The 19,513-nt window shown below is 45.5% G+C and overlaps 1 protein-coding gene across 1 annotated transcript; it reads left to right on the top strand.

Annotated features, from left to right (window-relative positions):
- Positions 1-918: 918 nt before the first annotated feature.
- Positions 919-19,192, top strand: LOC115462411 (oocyte zinc finger protein XlCOF15-like). Its single transcript, XM_030192429.1, has 2 exons — positions 919-947; positions 17,674-19,192. The coding sequence occupies exons 1-2, from the start codon at positions 938-940 to the stop codon at positions 18,423-18,425; spliced, it is 762 nt and encodes a 253-aa protein (XP_030048289.1). The 5' UTR covers positions 919-937; the 3' UTR covers positions 18,426-19,192.
- Positions 19,193-19,513: the final 321 nt, after the last annotated feature.

Raw genomic sequence — 19,513 nt, 5'->3', positions numbered from 1 at the left:
GCAGCGCTCCGGGCAGGAAAGAGGGGGCTCTTTCCTGCCCTGAAGGCAGAAGAGGTCACTAGACTACCAGGGCAGTAGAGTAGTAAGTAAGGGGAAGGGAGGGCCAGGAGGCTAGCATAGGACAGGCAGCCTGCCCGTTTGTCCAGAAATCCAGACAAATGGGCAGATTGGCAAAACCTGCCCGGTTGCCTGGACATGTCCTCAAAAAGAGGATATGTCCGGGTAAATTCGGACAGATGGTAACCCTACATACTGCTCATGTTGGCCTCACAACCTTCCCTCTGATGCAACTTCTTCTTTCTGGGAAAACGAGGGAAGGCTGTGGGGCCGGTGTGAGCAGTATGTATCAGTCGCCTGCTCACTGCAGGCGAAGATCTGCTATTTACAAGGTATGCAGGAGAGGCAGTTGCTGGGAGTTTTTGGCTGATGGGGCTTGGGGATCCCTGCCAGCCACATCGTAGGTATGCTGCTACTGGGTGGGCCTGAGCCCAAAGTGGGTGGGCCTGGGCCCACCTGGGCCTACCCTTGGCTATGCCACTGCATCACGATGGCCGAAACGTTGGTTCAACTTACTCAGACATGGCAAGACCCGGACGACTGCCACAATCGTAATGCCAGCTGTGGAAGCCTAAGAGGACAGATGTTCAGTCTTGTTCGCAGAGTGTGGCTCATGTGCTGTCAGGACCTGACCATCACACAGTGGCACATTTCTGTGGCACACGTGATCAGATCTGACAGCAACAGTGGTTGGAAAGCACTGATTGAACGCATTCTGATTCCCTTCACATATCACTAAGTGCATTTCTGGTTTGCGTTTCAGATGGCAATGATGTTTGAGGATATCACCGTCTATTTCTCCCAGGAGGAGTGGGAGTATTTGGACGAAGAGCAGAAGGAGCTTTACAGGGAGGTGATGAAGGAGAATTACGAGATCCTGATGTCTCTAGGTAAGGATTACATTATCAGCGGTTTTAGCAAACACAGGTGCTGATTTATTGCGGGTCATTTATTTATTACATTTGTACCCCACATTTTCCCACCTATTTGCAGGCTCAATGTAGCTTACATAGTACCGGAGAGGCGTTTGCAGACTCCGGTGTGAACAAATACAAAGTGATACTGTGGTAAGATAAAGTTCATGTGGCACAACCACATTAGGAATCGTAAAGTGGAGGAGGTGTGTTATGTCCATTACGTGCTTTAGTTTTGTTGTGTTGCAGAGATCAGGCATTTAAGTTGGATCAGTAGGGTATGCCTTTTTAAACAAGTTGGTTTTCAGTGTTTTCCGGAAGTTTAGGTGGTCGTACGTCGTTTTCAGGGCTTTTGGCGACGCGTTCTTTGTAGTGGATTTTACTTGGCTCTCCAGTGTTAGGTCAAGGTCCATTATAACGCCGAGGATTTTCAGGCTGTCTGAGATAGGGAGGGTGTAATCTGGGGTGTCGATACTTGTGGGGTTGTCTGCGCTGTGTTGGGATGAGAGGATGAGACAGTGTGTTTTTTCTTTATTGAGTTTTAGTTGAAATGCATTTGACCAAGAGTCCATGATGTTCATGCTGAGCTTGATTTCGTTGGTGATTTCTGTCAGTTTAGTTTTGTAAGGAATGTATATTATGACATCGTCTGCATAGATAAAAGGGTTGAGGCCTTGGTTGGATAAGGACTTGGCTACTGGGGTCATCATTAGGTTGAAGAGGGTCGGTGATAACGGTGAGCCCTGTGGTCAGGGTCAGCCTTAGCAAGTGCAGGGCCCTGTGCAGACCAATTTGATGGGGCCCCATCCTAGCCCTGCCCCACCCTAGCTCCACTCCTCTGAGCTCCAGGGCCCCCTCCCTCTGAGCTTCAGGGCCGCCACCCCTCCCTCTGAGTTCCCTCCGAGCTCCAGGACCATCCCTCCCTCCCTCCCAGCTCCAAGGTCCCCCTCCCTCCCTCTGAGCTCCAGGGCCCTCCCCCCTCCCTCCCTCTGAGCTCCAAGGGCCTCCCTCCCTCTGAGCTCCAAGGGCCCCCCTCCCTCCCTCCCAGTTCCAAGGTCCCCCTCCCTCTCTCCCAGATCCAAGGCCGAGCGCCAAGGCCCCCCTCCCTCCGAGGCCTCCCTCCGAGCTCCAGGGGCCTCCCGCCCTCCCTCCGAATTTTAAAAATCATCTTACCTCGTCGGGTTACTGTGGCAGGCAGCAGCAGTGAAAAGCATGCGAGCTCGGCGCTTCAGGGGCCTTCCTTTCTCTCTCTCAGCTCTGGTCCCGACTCCCACCCTCATTTCCTGTTTCCACAAGAGCGGGAGGGTGGGACCAGAGCTGAGAGAGGGAAGGGAAGGCTCCTGAAGTGCCGAGCAACTCACATGCTTTACACTGCTGCCGCCTGCTGCCGTAACCCCGACAAGGTAACTTAGATGACTTTTAAAATTCAGAGGGAGGGGGACTGGAACTCGGGCAGTTAGGGCGGAGTTCAGGCGCACCGCTTGGGGCACCCTTGAGCGCAAGGCCCTATGTGGTTGCCTTGGTCGCCTCACCCTAAGACCGGCCCTGCCTGTGGTACTCCACAGTCTGCTTTCCACGGTGATGATATGTTTGAGTTTGCTTTTACTTGATATGTTCTTGTGGGTAGGAAACCCTTGATCCAACTGACTATGTTTCTGCCAATCCCAAACTTATCTAGTAGTCTTATTAGTATATTGTGGTTTACCATGTCGAACGCACTCGACATATCAACTTGGAGGAGGAGGATGGTTTTGCCTATTGCTATTTCTTGCTTGAATTTGGCTAGGAGAGTGAGTAGTACTGTTTCTGTGCTATGGAGGGGCGAAATCCCGACTGTGATTCATGTAATATTGAGAATTTGCTTATATACTCTGTAAGTTGTTTGGTTACCATGCTTTCCATCAGTTTGACTGCCAACGGGATAGACGCTACTGGGCGGTAGTTAGTGATTTCATTTGTTTTTTTCTTGGTATCTTTTGGTATCGGGGTGAGTAGGATGTTGCCATTTTCCTTAGGGAAGAGACCTTGTTGGAGCATGTAATTTAGGTGGGATGTGAGGTCAGGGGCGGATTTCATTAGGTAACTGGGACAGGTATCTAGTTTACAGTGAGTGTTGGAGAACTTGCTGATCGCCTGGGTGACTGTTTCAACGGTCAGGAGGGCGAAGTTTGACCAGGTTCGGTCAGCCGGGTATTCTCCAGTGGTTGGGTCCAACTCATGAAGAAATATGTTAGCCTTACTAGCCCTTGCTCTCAGTAAAATACAGGCCAATGGCTCATAATAAGAGCTAGGCTTCTTAAAATCAAAATCATCTCTGATACAAAAGAGAGCTAGCCTGTAAGAATCAGTGATCACCTTTGACACAGTTACATTTCACTCTAGCAAGTGCTGAACTGGCAAGGGAAGGGGTTTTTGCTCTTGGAAACTGGCACCTGTGAGAAGTTACAGAGCAAAGCTGTTAGGGCTAATGCACGTCATTAGAAGGTCGGATGCAAGGGGGGTAAGCACACCAAGGGGAGGGGGTGGAGCGGAAGAGGGCAACATGACCTGTGAGATCATCTCGCAGATGGGCTCTCAAGAGATTTTGTTTATACTTAGGGCTTGAGAACATGTGAAGTCATTCTAATTAAACTGATAAGGGCTAGGAGCCCTGTTGAGACAGCTGGGTCCATTGGAACCAATGAAGCCAAAATGGTATATAAGGACCAGTCTGGAGCGTATTAGGGCAGACAAGAGAAGGAAGGCTACCAGAGAAGGCGGGGTGATAGACGAGTCCTGAACTGCTGTTCAATCCATATGAATACCTGCTTGCCTGTACCATCATTGGGTAAGATGATAATGCTAATAAACTATCTTACTATATCTACTGCATTTTGGGCTCCTTTCTAATTGGGGAAGTTACCACTGCTTGGACGGTATAGAACTGTCATGAGCAGATAAAGGATTGGGGTGATTAGGTATCTAGAGGGGATATGCAGTTCCCTTCAGGTTAGTGGAAAACCCAGGGCTCCGCTGCTGGCCAAACGGGTTATCAATGTCAGTGTTTTTCTGAGGTAGTGAGTTGATTAGGTTTATAATTTTTTTCATTGAAATACTTGGCAAGTTTATCTGCAGATGGGATGTCTGTATTCATTGTAGTGACCAAGCTGATGTCTAGGAGTTTGTTCACGAGTTGGTATAGTTTCTTCGTGTCTTTGTAATCAGGCCCTATTTTGGTTTTATAGTATGATCTTTTGGTCTGTCTTATTGCGTATTTGTATTTTCTTTGTATTTGTTTCCATGCGTTATGTGTATGTTCATCTTTTGATTTATTCCATGCTCGTTCAAGTTTCCTGGATTGTGTTTTTAGTTTTTTCAGTTCCTCGTTGAACCATGGTATTGAGTTATGCTTACGTGAGGTTCTTGTTCGTAGGGGTGCTATTTCATCTAGTATACTTTTGCATCTTTTATCCCATTCTATGCGGTAGTATATGGAGTCCGTTTGTGCTGTCCATTCGTTATTGTACATCATTTGCCAAAATGTATTCGAGTCTACATGACCTCTTGTGCTGTAGGATGTGTGTTCATGTATTCGTTGTAGACCTTTCTTCCGCCAGTGTAGGGATAGGTGTAGTTTGTAGTGATCGGTCCAGGGTGTTTCTGTCCATCTAATATCTGTTATTGTTATGTTCTGGTCTGTTGAAAGTTTATGTGAGATGAGATCGAGTGTGTGCCCTTTGACGTGGGTTGTTTGCATTTGTGGCCAGTTGAGATCCCATAAGTGGAGGAATTCCTTACATTCTCATGCATTAATAGAGTTTGAGTCTTCTAAGTGAAGGCTGATGTCTCCCAGTACTAGTATATTGGAGTTGGTTGCACATGTGTTTGAAATGAAGTCCATGAAGTTGGTCTGGCCTTCGTTCCAATTACCTGGAGGTCTGTAAAACAAGACACAATTCAAATGATCGCGTAGGGTTTTGTTGTGGATTCTGATTGAGGCAATTTCAAGTTGGGATGTTATGGACTCGGCAGTGATTTCGGTGGTGAAGTGGGATCGATAGATTAGTGCTATGCCACCGCCTCTCTTTTCCTTTCTGGTCCAGTGTGTGATTTTGTATCCTGGTGAGCATAGGTCTAGAATTATGGGGTCCTTTTGGTCATGGATCCAGGTTTCAGTGATGAAGAGTAGGTCAAGGTTTTCTGACATGATCCAGTCTGATATTATTTCTGTTTTATTTACAGCAGATCTGGTGTTGATGTAGCCAACTTGGATTGTTTGGAATGGGTCTTTTGTGTTTGGTGTTGTGTGGACCTTTATTAGTTGTCGTTTCTTTGTTAAGGTTAGTTTGTTAGGTGGTCATCTGGTCAGTTCGGGCACCTTTTCGAGGCTTGGTCGTGAAAAAAATTGGACCAAGTAAATTCAGCCAAATGCTCATCAGGGACGCCCTTCTTTTTTCCATTATCGGCCGAGGACGATCTCTTAACCACGCCCCCGTCCCGCCTTCGGTACGCTGCCGACACGCCCCTGTGAACTTTGGTCGTCCCCGCGATGGAAAGCAGTTGAGGGCGCCCCAAATCGGCTTTCAATTATGCCGATTTGGGCGATCCTGGGAGAAGGACGCCCATCTCCCGATTTGAGTTGAAAGATGGGTGCCCTTCTCTTTCGAAAATAAGCCTGATAGTGGACACATGTAAAAAATGAACTTACCACCCGGGCCTCATGGTAGCCGGGTGGTAGTTCCAAATAAGACGTGCACTGGGTGCATGTAGACGCCTACGTGGCTTTAGGAAAAGGGCCCCCTAAGTTGTTATCTGCTTAGAATCTATTTAGTAGAATATTAGAACATGTATAGTATAGCATTATATAAACAATCATTAATATAAAACAAAAATACCAATTCTAAAATACCACCAGTCAAGCCGAAAAACTCCAAATTAATATAAAATTGATAAATAGAAACACAGAAACATGACGGCAGATAAAGGCCATATGACCCATCCAGTCTGCCCATCCTCTATAACCCCTAATTCTTCCTGTTCCTAAGCGATCCCACATGCTTATCCCATGCCTTTTAAAATTCTGGAACAGTCCTCAACTCCACCACCTTCACCGGGAGGCCATTCCACGCCTCCACCACCCTTTGTGTGAAATAATACTTCCTTAGGTTACTCCTAAGCCTATTCCCTCTTAACTTTGTCATATGCCCCCTCAATTCACTACTACTACTATTTAGCATTTCTATAGCTCTACAAAAGGCGTACGCAGCGCTGCACAAACATAGAAGAAAGACAGTCCCTGCTCAAAGAGCTTACAATCTAATAGACAAAAAATAAAGTAATCAAATCAATTAATGTGTACAGGAAGGGGGAGAAGAGGGTAGGTGGAGGTGAGTGGTTACAAGTGGTTACGAGTCAAAAGCAATGTTAAAGAGGTGGGCTTTCAGTCTAGATTTAAAGGTGGCCAAGGATGGGGCAAGACGTAGGGGCTCAGGAAGTTTATTCCAGGCGTAGGGTGCAGCGAGACAGAAGGCGCGAAGTCTGGAGTTGGCAGTAGTGGAGAAGGGAACAGATAAGAAGGATTTATCCATGGAGCGGAGTGCACGGGAAGGGGTGTAGGGGTCCAACTGTTTAGGGAGGCTAAAGGGGGCAGGGTTAGGGGTGGGGCTTATATCCATAATTTTCTGACAACACACAGAAAAAAAAAAAAAGTAAAATAGTCACAACCAACAAACAAGAACGAAAAACCTACACCACAAGAGGAAAAATTGACCCGGTAATATTCTGGCAACAGATATACCACAACAGATGGACAACAAAAACAGACACAAACCAATTCCTCCTGGAATGGGACGACAGATGCAGAACAATACTAGACAACATTGCCCCAATGCAAACCAGAACCTCCCATAGGAAGAACTCAACAGCATGGTTCACCGAAGAACTGAAAAAACTCAAAACACAAGTCAGAAGGTTAGAACGTGCGAGGAATAAAAAGAAAGATGATCCAACACTTAACGCTTGGAAACAACTTCAAAGAAAATATAAATATACCATAAAGCAAACTAAAAGAATATTTTATAAAAATGAAATCGGACCGAACTACAAAGACACACACAAACTCTTTCAACTCGTAAATAAACTACTAGACACCACACCAATTACAACCAACAACAAAGACACACCAGGAGCAGACAATCTCGCGAAATACTTCAATGAGATAATCGTACAACTACGACTTAAAATACCAGCCAGCACCACCGACTACGCCATACTCCTCAACTGTCTAGATCCAGACCCTGGTGTATACCCAGCAGACAGAACCTGGACCAAATTCGAGCCACTGTCGGAGGATCTTATCTCGCAAACGCTCAAAAGATTTGCTAAATCTCATTGTAAATTAGATATTTGTCCTAACAACCTTATGACATCTGCCCCTCACCAATTCATAACAGACCTCACAAATCACGTAAATTACATGTTACCAATTGGACTCTTTCCGAAGGAAAAAGGAAACATTTTACTCACTCCTATACCCAAAGACGCAAAGAAGAGTGCCAGTGAACTAACCAACTACAGGCCAGTAGCATCCATACCCTTAATTACCAAACTAACAGAAGGAATGGTAACCAAACAACTCACAAACTACTTAAACAAATTCTCAATACTACACGACTCCCAGTCAGGATTTCGGTCTAACCACAGCACAGAAACAGTACTAGTTACTCTATTGAATAAATTTAAACAAATGACTGCAACCAGCAAGAACATACTACTGCTACAATTTGACCTGTCTAGCGCCTTCGATATGGTTGACCATGGAATACTATTACATATCCTTGAATATTTCGGAATCAGAGGAAATGTTCTCAATTGGTTCAAGGGGTTCCTAACCACATGATCATACCAAGTGACATCCAATTTGACAACATCAGCTACATGAATACCTGAATGTGGAGTACCACAAGGATCCCCCCTCTCACTGACACTATTCAATTTAATGATGATACTTTTGGCGAAACTACTATCAAACCAAAACCTTAACCCATACATATATGCAGACGACGTAACGATCTACATTCCATTTAAACAAGATCTAAAGGAAATTTCCAGTGACATCAACCAAAGCCTACACATCATGCACACATGGGCGGACGCATTCAAGTTGAAACTCAATGCAGAAAAACCCCAATGCCTAATACTCACCTCGCAGTACAACATGAACAAATTCACCACCATTGACACACCAAAACTGAATCTTCCAATTTCAGATACCCTAAAAATCCTTGGAGTTACCATCGATCGACACCTAACACTCAAGAGTCACGCGAAAAACACAACCAAGAAGATGTTCCATTCAATGTGGAAACTAAAAAGAATAAGACCTTTCTTCCCAAGAGCCGTCTTCCGCAACCTGGTACAATCAATGGTACTCAGTCATCTAGATTACTGCAATGCACTCTATGCTGGCTGTAAAGAGCAAATAATCAAAAAACTTCAGACAGCTCAGAACACCGCAGCTAGACTCATATTCGGCAAAACAAAATATGAAAGCGCCAAACCTCTACAAGAAAAGCTGCACTGGCTCCCACTCAAAGAACGCATCACGTTCAAAATATGCTCCCTAGTTCACAAAATCATTCACGGAGACGCACCAGCCTACATGTCAGACCTGATAGACCTACCACCCAGAAATGCCAAAAAATCATCCCAGACATTCCTTAATCTTCACTTCCCAGGTTGTAAAGGTCTTAAATACAAACTAACGCATGCGTCAACCTTCTCCTACTTGAGCACACAATTCTGGAATGCGCTGCCGCGAAACCTAAAAACGATCTATGAACAAACCAACTTCCGAAGTCTACTGAAGACCCATCTCTTCAACAAGGCGTACAACAAAGAGCAACAAATATGAACTTCTGTACTAACATGCTTCTTCATTATCATGTTACCCAAGATCCTCTTTTATTACTAAACTAGTAAAAGAGGCCCGTTTCTGAGCAAATGAAACGGGCGCTAGCAAGGTTTTCTTCGGCAACACCCCCCCCCCCTGCCAACCCCTTCGTTGTTGTGGCATTGCTCCGCCCTCAACGTCATGACGTTTGACGCGAGGGCGGGGCACGTAGTGATTTCCCACCCACCCCCGCCTCCCTGCCTCCCTCCCTCCCTGCCAACCCCTTCGTTGTTCTGCCCTTGCTCCGCCCTCGAGGGCGGGGCCCGTAGCGATTTCCCACCCACCCCTGCCTCCCTCCCTGCCAACCCCTTTGTTGTTCTGCCCTTGCTCCGCCCTCGAGGGCAGGGCCCGGAGCGATTTTGGTGGCTTCACCACCACGAACCTTCGAACCTTTTTGAGGGAAGTCAGGGCTTGGCTTCACTGACGTCAGTGTCCTCAGAACGTTGAGGGTGAGTTTTATATATATAGATGTAGATTTTCTTTATAATTCATATACATTTCTTAAATATCTCTTAAGATGTTGCTTGTTAAAATATTTCCATGTTCTATCATTATCATGTTACCAAAAATTCTATGCTTTTACTAAAGGTATACTTTCTCATGTATTCTCACTATCCATGATGTATTGTAAGCCACATTGAGTCTGCAAAGAGGTGGAAAATGTGGGATACAAATGCAACAAATAAAATAAATAAAAAATAGCATTTATTACATTTAGATATTAGATATGTTTCATATGTCAAAGAATAAAAAGTGGTTGCTCAAAGCATATATTAACCAATGTATACTATTAAAAAAATGTTATCAATTATTAAACACTGCTATTTCCATCCATGGAAAATCCCAAAATGAAATGGTCACATTAGCGAAGTAACATTATGCATGAAAAGGTGGCACTGTAAATATTACACTGGGCAGAGCCTAATACTACTACTACTACTACTTAACATTTCTAAAGCGCTACTAGGGTTACGCAGCGCTGTACAATTTAACATAAAAGGACAGTCCCTGCTCCAAGAGCTTACAATCTAAAGGACAAGTGAATAGTCAGTTCGATAGGGGCAGTCAAATTGGGGGTCTGGATATCCTGAAGGTAAGAGTTAGGTGCCGAAGGCAGCATTGAAGAGGTGGGCTTTAAGCAAAGACTTGAAGATGGGCACCAATATACCACCCGTACGGAAAACACAGACCATCAACAATATGAAACAAGGGATCATAATATCACAATTCCTCATGTACAGCCACAAAACAACTTGTTAGGGGGGATAGTGTTCACAATGAGCTCCTTTTATTAACGACCAGATAGAGATAAGAGTTTTCAAGTTTGGCACAGTATAAGTCATCACAAGAACAAAATATGCTTAAACAAAAGAGATCTGCATGAAACAAAATATTTGTTTTTATTTTGACTTATAAAACTTCTCTCTCTCTCTCTCTGCCCCAACCCAACATTGCCCCATTATCTTGCCCCCAACCACCATCCAACATTGCCCCTATGTCTCCCCATCTCTCTCTCCTCCCTTCATCATCCAGCATCAACACCCCGTCCCCTCGCCAGTCTCCTGTTCAACAAAGCAATTTAGCAATAAGAGACTCAAACCAATGGACTGCATTAGGGGAAAAAACAGCGGCGTTAAGCAGTATTTCGCCGGGTTTACTTGGTCCTTTTATTTTCATGACCAAGCCTCAAAAAGGTGCCCCAACTGACCAGATGACCACCGGAGGGAATGGCAGATGACCTCCACGTCCTCCCCCAGTGGTCACCAACCCCTTCCCACACGAAAAAAAATAAAAATAAAGCACTTTTTTGCCAGCCTCTATTCTAGCCTCAAATGTCATACCCTGGTCCCTGACAGCAGTATGCAAGTCCCTGGAGCAGTTTTTAATGGGTGCAGTGCACTTCAGGCAGGCAGACCCAGGTCTATCCCCCCCCTCTACCTGTTACACTTGTGGTGCTAAGTGTTGAGCCCTCCAAACCCCCCAAAACCCACTGTACCCACATGTAAGTGCCTCCCTTCACCCATAAGGGCAATGGTAATGGAGTAGAGGTGTGGGGAGTGGGTTTGGGGAGGATTTGGGGGGCTCAGCACCCAAGGTAAGGGAGCTATGCACCTGGGAGCTATTTGTGTATTTTTTAAACATTTTTAGAAGTGCCCCCTAGGGTGCCCTGGCATGTGAGGGGGACCAGTGCATTACAAATGCTGGCTCCTCCCACAACCAAATGCCTTGGATTTCGCCGGGTTTGAGATGGCCAGCATTTTTTTCCATTATCGCTGAAAAACAAAATCGGCCATCTCAAACCGGGCGAACTCTGGCATTTGGCCGGGCTAAACCGCATTATCGAAAAAAAAGATGGCCGGCCATTTTTTTCGATAATACGGTTCCGGCCAGCTTTTGTGCTGCCGCCAAAATAGATCGCCGGCGACGTTCGATTATGCCCCTCCACGTTATGTTACTATGGTTATTGAATGGAGATTGGATTACTACCTTGAATAAAATTGGGGAATGTGTACAACTGATCCAAGGACTGGATTTCGGCTCATCGTCTTAAATTGAATTGGGGGGGGGGGGGGAATTAAGGGGTCCTTTTACTAAGGTGTGCTGAAAAATGGTTTGTGGTAGTGTAGGCACGGGTTCTGGGGTGCACGCCAATCCATTTTTCAGCGCGCCTGTAAAAAAGGCCTTTTTTTTTTGGCTGAAAATGGACGTGTGGCAAAATCAAAATTGTCGCACGTCCATTTTGGGTCTGAGACCTTACCGCCAGCCATTGAAGTAGCAGTAAAGAATCCGGCCGGTAATGACCTATGCGCATCAAATGCCACTTGGTGTGCGTCTCAGCCGAAATCCAGGCCAAAGTATCAGCCTGCCTGTCTGACATTGCTGCCTGGATGTCTCAGCACCATCTGAAACTAAACATGACCAAGACTGAGCTTCTTGTAACCTTGGGGTCATCTTCGACTCCTCCCTCTCCTTCTCTGCATATATTCAGGAGACTGCTAAAACCTGTCGTTTCTTTCTCTATAATATCAGCAAAATTCGCCCTTTCCTTTCTGAGCACACTACCAGAACCCTCATCCACGCTCTTATCACCTCTTGCTTAGACTATTGCAACTTGCTTCTCACAGGTCTCCCACTTAGCCATCTCTCTCCTCTTCAATCTGTTCAAAATTCTGCTGCATGACTAATATTCCGCCAGTGTCGTTATGCTCATATTAGCCCTCTCCTCAAGTCACTTCACTGGCTTCCTATCCGTTTCCGCATACAGTTCAAACTCCTCTTATTGACCTATAAGTGCATTCACTCTGCAGCTCCTCAGTACCTCTCCACTCTCACCTCTCCCTACATTCCTCCCTGGGAACTCTGTTCACTGGGTAAATCTCTCTTATCTGCACCCTTCTCCTCCACTGCTAACTCCAGACTCCGTTCCTTTTATCTTGCTGCACCATATGCCTGGAATAGACTTCCTGAGCCGGTACGTGAAGCTCCATCTCTGGCCGTCTTCAAATCTAAGCTAAAAGCCCACCTTTTTGATGCTGCTTTTAACTTCTAACCCTTGTTCACTTGTTCAGAACCCTTATTTTATCATCCTCACTTTAATATTCCCTTATTTGTCCTGTTTGTCTGTCCTAATTAGATTGTAAGCTCTCTCGAGCAGGGACTGTCTCTTCATGTTCAAGTGTACAGCGCTGCGTACGTCTAGTAGTGCTATAGAAATGATAAGTAGTAGTAGTCTTTGGGATTCCACATAGAATCTTGCTACTGTGGGGTTCCGGAATCTTCGTACTCTTTGGGATTCCGCACAGAATCTTGCTACTCTTTGTCCTTATCCCTTACTTGTCCTGTTTGTCTGTCCTAATTAGATTGTAAGCTCTGTCGAGCAGGGACTGTCTCTTCATGTTCAAGTGTACAGTACTGCGTACGTCTAGTAGCGCTATAGAAATGATAAGTAGTAGCAGTAGTCTTGGGATTCCGGAATCTTGCTACTCTTTGGGATTCCGGAATCTTGCTACTCTTTGTCCTTATCCCTTATTTGTCCTGTTTGTCTGTCCTAATTAGATTGTAAGCTCTGTCGAGCAGGGACTGTCTCTTCATGTTCAAGTGTACAGTACTGCATACGTCTAGTAGCGCTATAGAAATGATAAGTAGTAGTAGTCTTTGTGATTCCACATAGAATCTTGCTACTGTGGGGTTCCGGAATCTTCGTACTCTTTGGGATTCCGCACAGAATCTTGCTACTCTTTGTCCTTATCCCTTACTTGTCCTGTTTGTCTGACCTAATTAGATTGTAAGCTCTGTCGAGCAGGGACTGTCTCTTCATGTTCAAGTGTACAGCGCTGCGTACGTCTAGTAGCGCTATAGAAATGATAAGTAGTAGTAGTCTTTGGGATTCCACATAGAATCTTGCTACTGTGGGGTTCCGGAATCTTCGTACTCTTTGGGATTCCGCACAGAATCTTGCTACTCTTTGTCCTTATCCCTTACTTGTCCTGTTTGTCTGTCCTAATTAGATTGTAAGCTCTGTCGAGCAGGGACTGTCTCTTCATGTTCAAGTGTACAGTACTGCATACGTCTAGTAGCGCTATAGAAATGATAAGTAGTAGTAGTAGTCTTGGGATTCCGGAATCTTGCTACTCTTTGGGATTCCGGAATCTTGCTACTCTTTGTCCTTATCCCTTATTTGTCCTGTTTGTCTGTCCTAATTAGATTGTATGCTCTGTCGAGCAGGGACTGTCTCTTCATGTTCAAGTGTACAGCGCTGCGTACGTCTAGTAGCGCTATAGAAATGATAAGTAGTAGTAGTCTTTGGGATTCCACATAGAATCTTGCTACTGTGGGGTTCCGGAATCTTCGTACTCTTTGGGATTCCGCACAGAATCTTGCTACTCTTTGTCCTTATCCCTTACTTGTCCTGTTTGTCTGTCCTAATTAGATTGTAAGCTCTGTCGAGCAGGGACTGTCTCTTCATGTTCAAGTGTACAGCGCTGCGTACGTCTAGTAGCGCTATAGAAATGATAAGTAGTAGTAGTCTTTGGGATTCCACATAGAATCTTGCTACTGTGGGGTTCCGGAATCTTCGTACTCTTTGGGATTCCGCACAGAATCTTGCTACTCTTTGTCCTTATCCCTTATTTGTCCTGTTTGTCTGACCTAATTAGATTGTAAGCTCTGTCGAGCAGGGACTGTCTCTTCATGTTCAAGTGTACAGCGCTGCGTACGTCTAGTAGCGCTTTAGAAAAGATAGGTAGTAGTAGTCTGTTACACGCGCCCGAAAATAAAAAAATATTTTTCAGACATGTGTATTGGATGAGCCAAAAATGAAATTACCGCAAGAGCCACGTTGTAGTTGGGCAGTAACTCCATTTTGGCCCGCGTTGGACGCATGTAGACGCTTACGCGGCGGCTTTAGTAAAAGGGCCCCTACGGTTTTCTGAATTGGTCCATTTGAAAAGACTGGGTTCCCTTTGAATGTCACCTTTTTCAGTAGTAGCTCAAGGCGAGTTACATTCAGGTACATTGGGTAGGCTTAAAAAACGTGGATCTATTCACCAGCATTTTGAACCAGCGAAATTTAGACTGTTAGTTCAGACTTTAATCTTTTAACATAGTAACATAGTAGATGACGGCAGAAAAAGACCTGCATGGTCCATCCAGTCTGACCAACAAGACAAACTCATATGTGCTACTTTTTATGTATACCTTACCTTGATTTGTATCTGTCTTTTTCAGGGCACAGAACGTAGAAGTCTGCCCAGCACTATCCCCGCCTCCCAACCACCAGCCCCGCCTCCCAACCACTGGCTCTGGCACAGACTGTATAAGTCTGCCCAGCACTATCCCCGCCTCCCACCACTGGCTCTGGCACAGACCGTATAAGTCTGCCCAGCACTATCCTCGCCTCCCACCACCGGCTGGCTCTGCCACCCAATCTCGGCTAAGCTCTTTAGGATCCATTTCTTCTGAATAGGATTCCTTTATGTTTATCCCACGTGTGTTTGAATTCTGTTACTGTTTTCATTTCCACCACCTCCCGCGGGAGGGCATTCCAAGCATCCACTACTCTCTCCGTGAAAAAATACTTCCTGACATTTTTCTTGAGTCTGCCCCCCTTCAATCTCATTTCATGTCCTCTCGTTCTACTGCCTTCGCATCTCCGGAAAAGGTTCGTTTGCAGATTAATACTTTTCAAATATTTGAACGTCTGTATCATATCACCCCTGTTTCTCCTTTCTTCCAGAGTATAAATGTTCAGGTCATCAAGTCTCTCCTCATACGTCTTGTAACGCAAATCCCTTACCATTCTCGTAGCTTTTCTTTGCACCACTTCAAAGAAAAGCTACAAAGAAAAGCTACGAGGATAAATTATTGCAACATGATTTACATTGGATGTTTGTAAAACTGTAATCGAGCAGGATTATATTTTCAGACCATAAATTTGACTCAGTTCATCTATTATCTGTAGAGTTGCATTGGCTGCCGATAGAGGCCAGGACCAAATCGAGCTCTGTACTATTAATTATTTTATTTATTGATTTGTGACATTTGTATCCCACATTTTCCCACCTATGTGGCTTACATAGTACCGGAGAGGCCTTTGCAAGCTCCGGTGTGAACAAATACAGTAATGTTGTGGTAGTCAGCTGGGGGCAGTGGTGAAGAGAAGTGCTGTCACAGAGTTTATTTATTTATTTACTAGCTGTTAATCCCGTAACAACGGGCTAGTTTTTTGTTTTCCTATGGCCTTCCCCCCCCCCCACCGTCCACCAACACTGTTCTCTCCCCTGCCCTCCCCCCAGCGTCTGTTTCCCTCAGTTCCACCCCTTCTTCCCTCCCTGCTTCCTCCTCTTCCGATTTCCACGCCCATGTCCAAGCCTTCCTCCCTATTGGGCTGTACTGTTGGTGGAGGCGGGGCTTGGACTTCTACACTCTCAGCGTTCCGACTGTACTGCGCATTTGCAGGCGAGTCGGTCACTTGCCGTTTATATGTTTGATTTGTTACCTTTGTATCCCACATTTTCCCACCTGTTTGTAGGCTCAATGTGGCTTACATAGTACCGGAGAGGCCTTTGCAGGCTCCGGTGTGAACAAATACAGGGTGATGTTGTGGTAAGATCAAGTTCATGTGGCACAGCCACATTAGGGAATCGGAGAACGGAAGAGTTGTGTTATGTCCATTACGTGCTTTAGTTTGGTTGTGTTGCAGAGATCAGGCATTTAAGTTGGATCGGTGGGGTGTGCCTTTATAAACAGGTTGGTTTTTAGTGATTTCTGGAAGTTTAGGTGGTTGTATGTTATTTTCAAGGCTTTTGGTAGTGCATTCCACAGTTGCGTGCTTATGTAGGAGAAACTGGATGCGTAAGTTGATTTGTATTTAAGTCCTTTGCAGCTTGGGTAGTGCAGGTTTAGATATCTTCGTGTTGAATCGGATGTGTTTCTGGTTGGTAAGTCGATCAGGTCTGTCATGTATCCTGGGGCTTTGCCATAGATGATTTTGTGGACCAGGGTGCAGATTTTGAAAGCAATGCATTCTTTGATTGGGAGCCAGTGCAGTTTTTCGGGGAGGGGTTTTGCGCTTTCAAATCGTGTTTTTCCGAAGATAAGCCTAGCTCCCGTGTTTTGAGCGGTCTGAAGTTTCTTTAAGGTTTGTTCTTTGCAACCCGCATAAATTCCATTGCAGTAGTCTACATGGCTTAGTACCATTGATTGTATCAGGTTGCGGAAGGTTTCCCTCGGGAACAATTGTTTCACGTGTTTGAGTTTCCACATTGAGTGGAACATTTTCTTTGTTATGGATGCCGCTTGGCTCTCTAGCGTTAAGTTACAGTCCATTGTAATTCCGAGGATTTTCAGGCTGTCTGAGATAGGAAGGGTGATGTCTGGGGGTGTTGATACTTGTGGGGATGACCGCGTTGTGTTGTGATGAGAGGATGAGACAGTGTGTTTTTTCTTTATTGAGTTTTAGTTGAAATGCCTTTGCCCATGAGTCCATGATGTTGAAGCTGAGTTTGATTTCGTTGGTGATTTCTGTCAGTTTGGTTTTGTAAGAAATGTATATTATGAAATGATCGGTGGTGTAGCCAAGGGTGGACCCGGGTGGGTCCAGGCCCATCCAGTAGCACTACAACTATGATGTGTTACTGGAAACAGGAAGTTGCATCTGAGGGAAGGCTATGGGGCCGACATGAGCAGTGTGTATTAGCTGCTGCTCGCTGCTGGTAAAAATTTGCTATTTAAAAGGTATGAGGGGGAGCAGGGCCACCGAGATGGGGGTGGGGCAGAATTCCCCGGGCCTCCAAGGAGGGCCTGGCGCCGGGGTCAAGGCCGCTGGCGCTGCAGTCCCCGGTCTCACCTGCCGCTTTGAATGAAGGGGGCCCGGAGCCGTGGAGGCAGGCAGATGAGACTGCGGACTTCCGGCGGGGGGAGCAACGGGGGCGGCAGCGGCAGGAGGGGGCGGAGGTGGGGCAGAGGGGGGGCGGCCTTGCCCCGGGCCTGGCCTAGTCTCTTGGCGGCCCTGAGGGGGAGGAGGATGTTTGAGAGACCATATGGCATGCAGACAAGAGAGGGAGTGACCAAATCACTTGTGGGACAAGGCGGAGCTTTTCTGCTCACCCATCTTGGGCCCAGGCCCACCCAAAATGGGGTGTCTGGCTACTCCCCTGGGAATGATACAGAAGGTGGGGTTTTTCCACAGATACTGACAGTCTGGCCCGTGGTCACTGGTAGCTTTCCATGGTCATAAATACCTGACTAACACCTTCTTTATTAACCCTGCAGATAACGATGTGATAGAGGAAACGGTGGAAGAAAAGAGAGAGGAGAAGCGAGAAGATCGTCCTAGAGAACTGAAAGTGATCCCGAAACAATCAAGACATGACGGGGGAGAAACCTGGAGACATCACCAGGAAACGGGGAAGAAGTGGAGACATCCTGCAGGAGACTCACCAGAGTACGAGGGAAGTGGCGGCGAGCTGACAAACATCCTTGAACACCAGAGACCCTTCCAAATTAACAACAGTCATGAAATAAATTCTGAACTCTACCAGAGAGAAGAGAAAGAGAAGAAATGCTTTCTGTGTGAAACCTGTGGAAGAAGTTTTGGGAGAAAATATAGCTTAATTTTGCACCAGAGAACTCACACGGGAGAGAAACCTTTTAAATGTAGTGAATGTGACAAAAGCTTCAGAACTAATACGTACCTGAGAAGTCACCAAAAAATTCACATGGGAAACAAACCATTTCAGTGTTCTCGGTGTGATAAACTATTCAGTGAAAAATCACAGCTGAGAAGGCACGAAAGGGTCCATACGAGTGAGAAACCATTTACCTGTGTGGAGTGTGGTAAGTGCTTCCGTTACAAACCATACCTGGTCATACACAGTAGGATCCATTCGGGAGAGAAGCCGTTTAAATGCACTGAGTGTGATACAATTTTCAGTAACAAATCCCAGCTAAAGCGACATCAATGGAGACGCACGGGAGAGAAACCACTTGCATGTACTGTATGTGGCAAAATTTCTGTTGAATAAAACATCCGAGAAAACACTGCAGGATCCACATTGCAAGTCTGAGGGAAGACAGAACAGTTGAATAGATTTAAATTGCTCTTAAATGCACTGACTGGAATAAAGTTTTCAGTAACAAGTCTCAGCTAAACCAACATCAATGAAGACACACGGGAGAGAAATCACTTACGTGTACTGTATGTGGCAAACTTTCTGTTGAATAAAACATCTGAGAAAACACTGCAGGATCCACATTGCAAGTCTGAGGGAAGACTGAACAGTTGAATAGATTTAAATTGTTCTTTCCAAGTTTTGCTGAACACCTTCACGTGGTGATGTTGTTAAATAACACACAGGCCAAATCTCGGCAAGGTAGCCAGTGGTATTAAAGTGACTGAAAAGTTCATAAGGGTTGCATGTCACCTAGGAGTTTACTGAATTTGATCTACCTTGAGCTTCTACTGGAAAAATGTGAGAGAGTTTTAAAGGGAAAATTATTCAAATTTGGTCATCTGCCTTAACCATGTGGAAGGATCCTCCCAGTGGTGTGCTGGAAAATGTTTAACAGGCTCTCTTTCTGGACATAGCCAGCCGTACAATGTGTGTGTGTGTGGTGGGGGGGGGCAGGTGGATTGTAGGGCAACGCACTCCTCACTCTCCCCTCCGCCCCTATGAGGGCGTGCTAGGCATACCTTAGCTGGCAAGGATGCCGACTATCTTTCTCTTGATCTGGGCACAGGAAAAAAAAAAGATTTTAAATGCTCCCAGGTTTCAGCCTAATTCATACTTAATGTGGGATATAAATCTCATTAATAAGTAAATAAATAGATAGAAACTCTGGATGCTGAGCAGCTGTTTTAGTGGCTCTTGATCAGGAGAAAATAAATCTCTGCATGAATCCAACACGTGCTAGAGTGTCCCTAAAACCAGCCCCTCCTCCAAATGACACACTAATTACGATTTATAACAAACTAGTAAAAAAGGCCCGTTTCCGAAACCAATGAAACGGGTGCTAGCATGTGGTTTTTTTTGTGTGTGTGTGTGTGTCACAGAGTTATTTTGTGTGTGTGTGTGTGTGTGTGTGTGTGTGTGAGAGGGTGCGGTGTGTGTGC

The sequence above is a fragment of the Microcaecilia unicolor genome, chromosome 1, assembly GCF_901765095.1.
Source record: "Microcaecilia unicolor chromosome 1, aMicUni1.1, whole genome shotgun sequence".
NCBI lineage: Eukaryota > Metazoa > Chordata > Amphibia > Gymnophiona > Siphonopidae > Microcaecilia > Microcaecilia unicolor.
The sequence above is the reverse complement of the archived record's forward strand: the minus strand, read 5'-3'. Positions and strand labels throughout refer to the sequence as shown.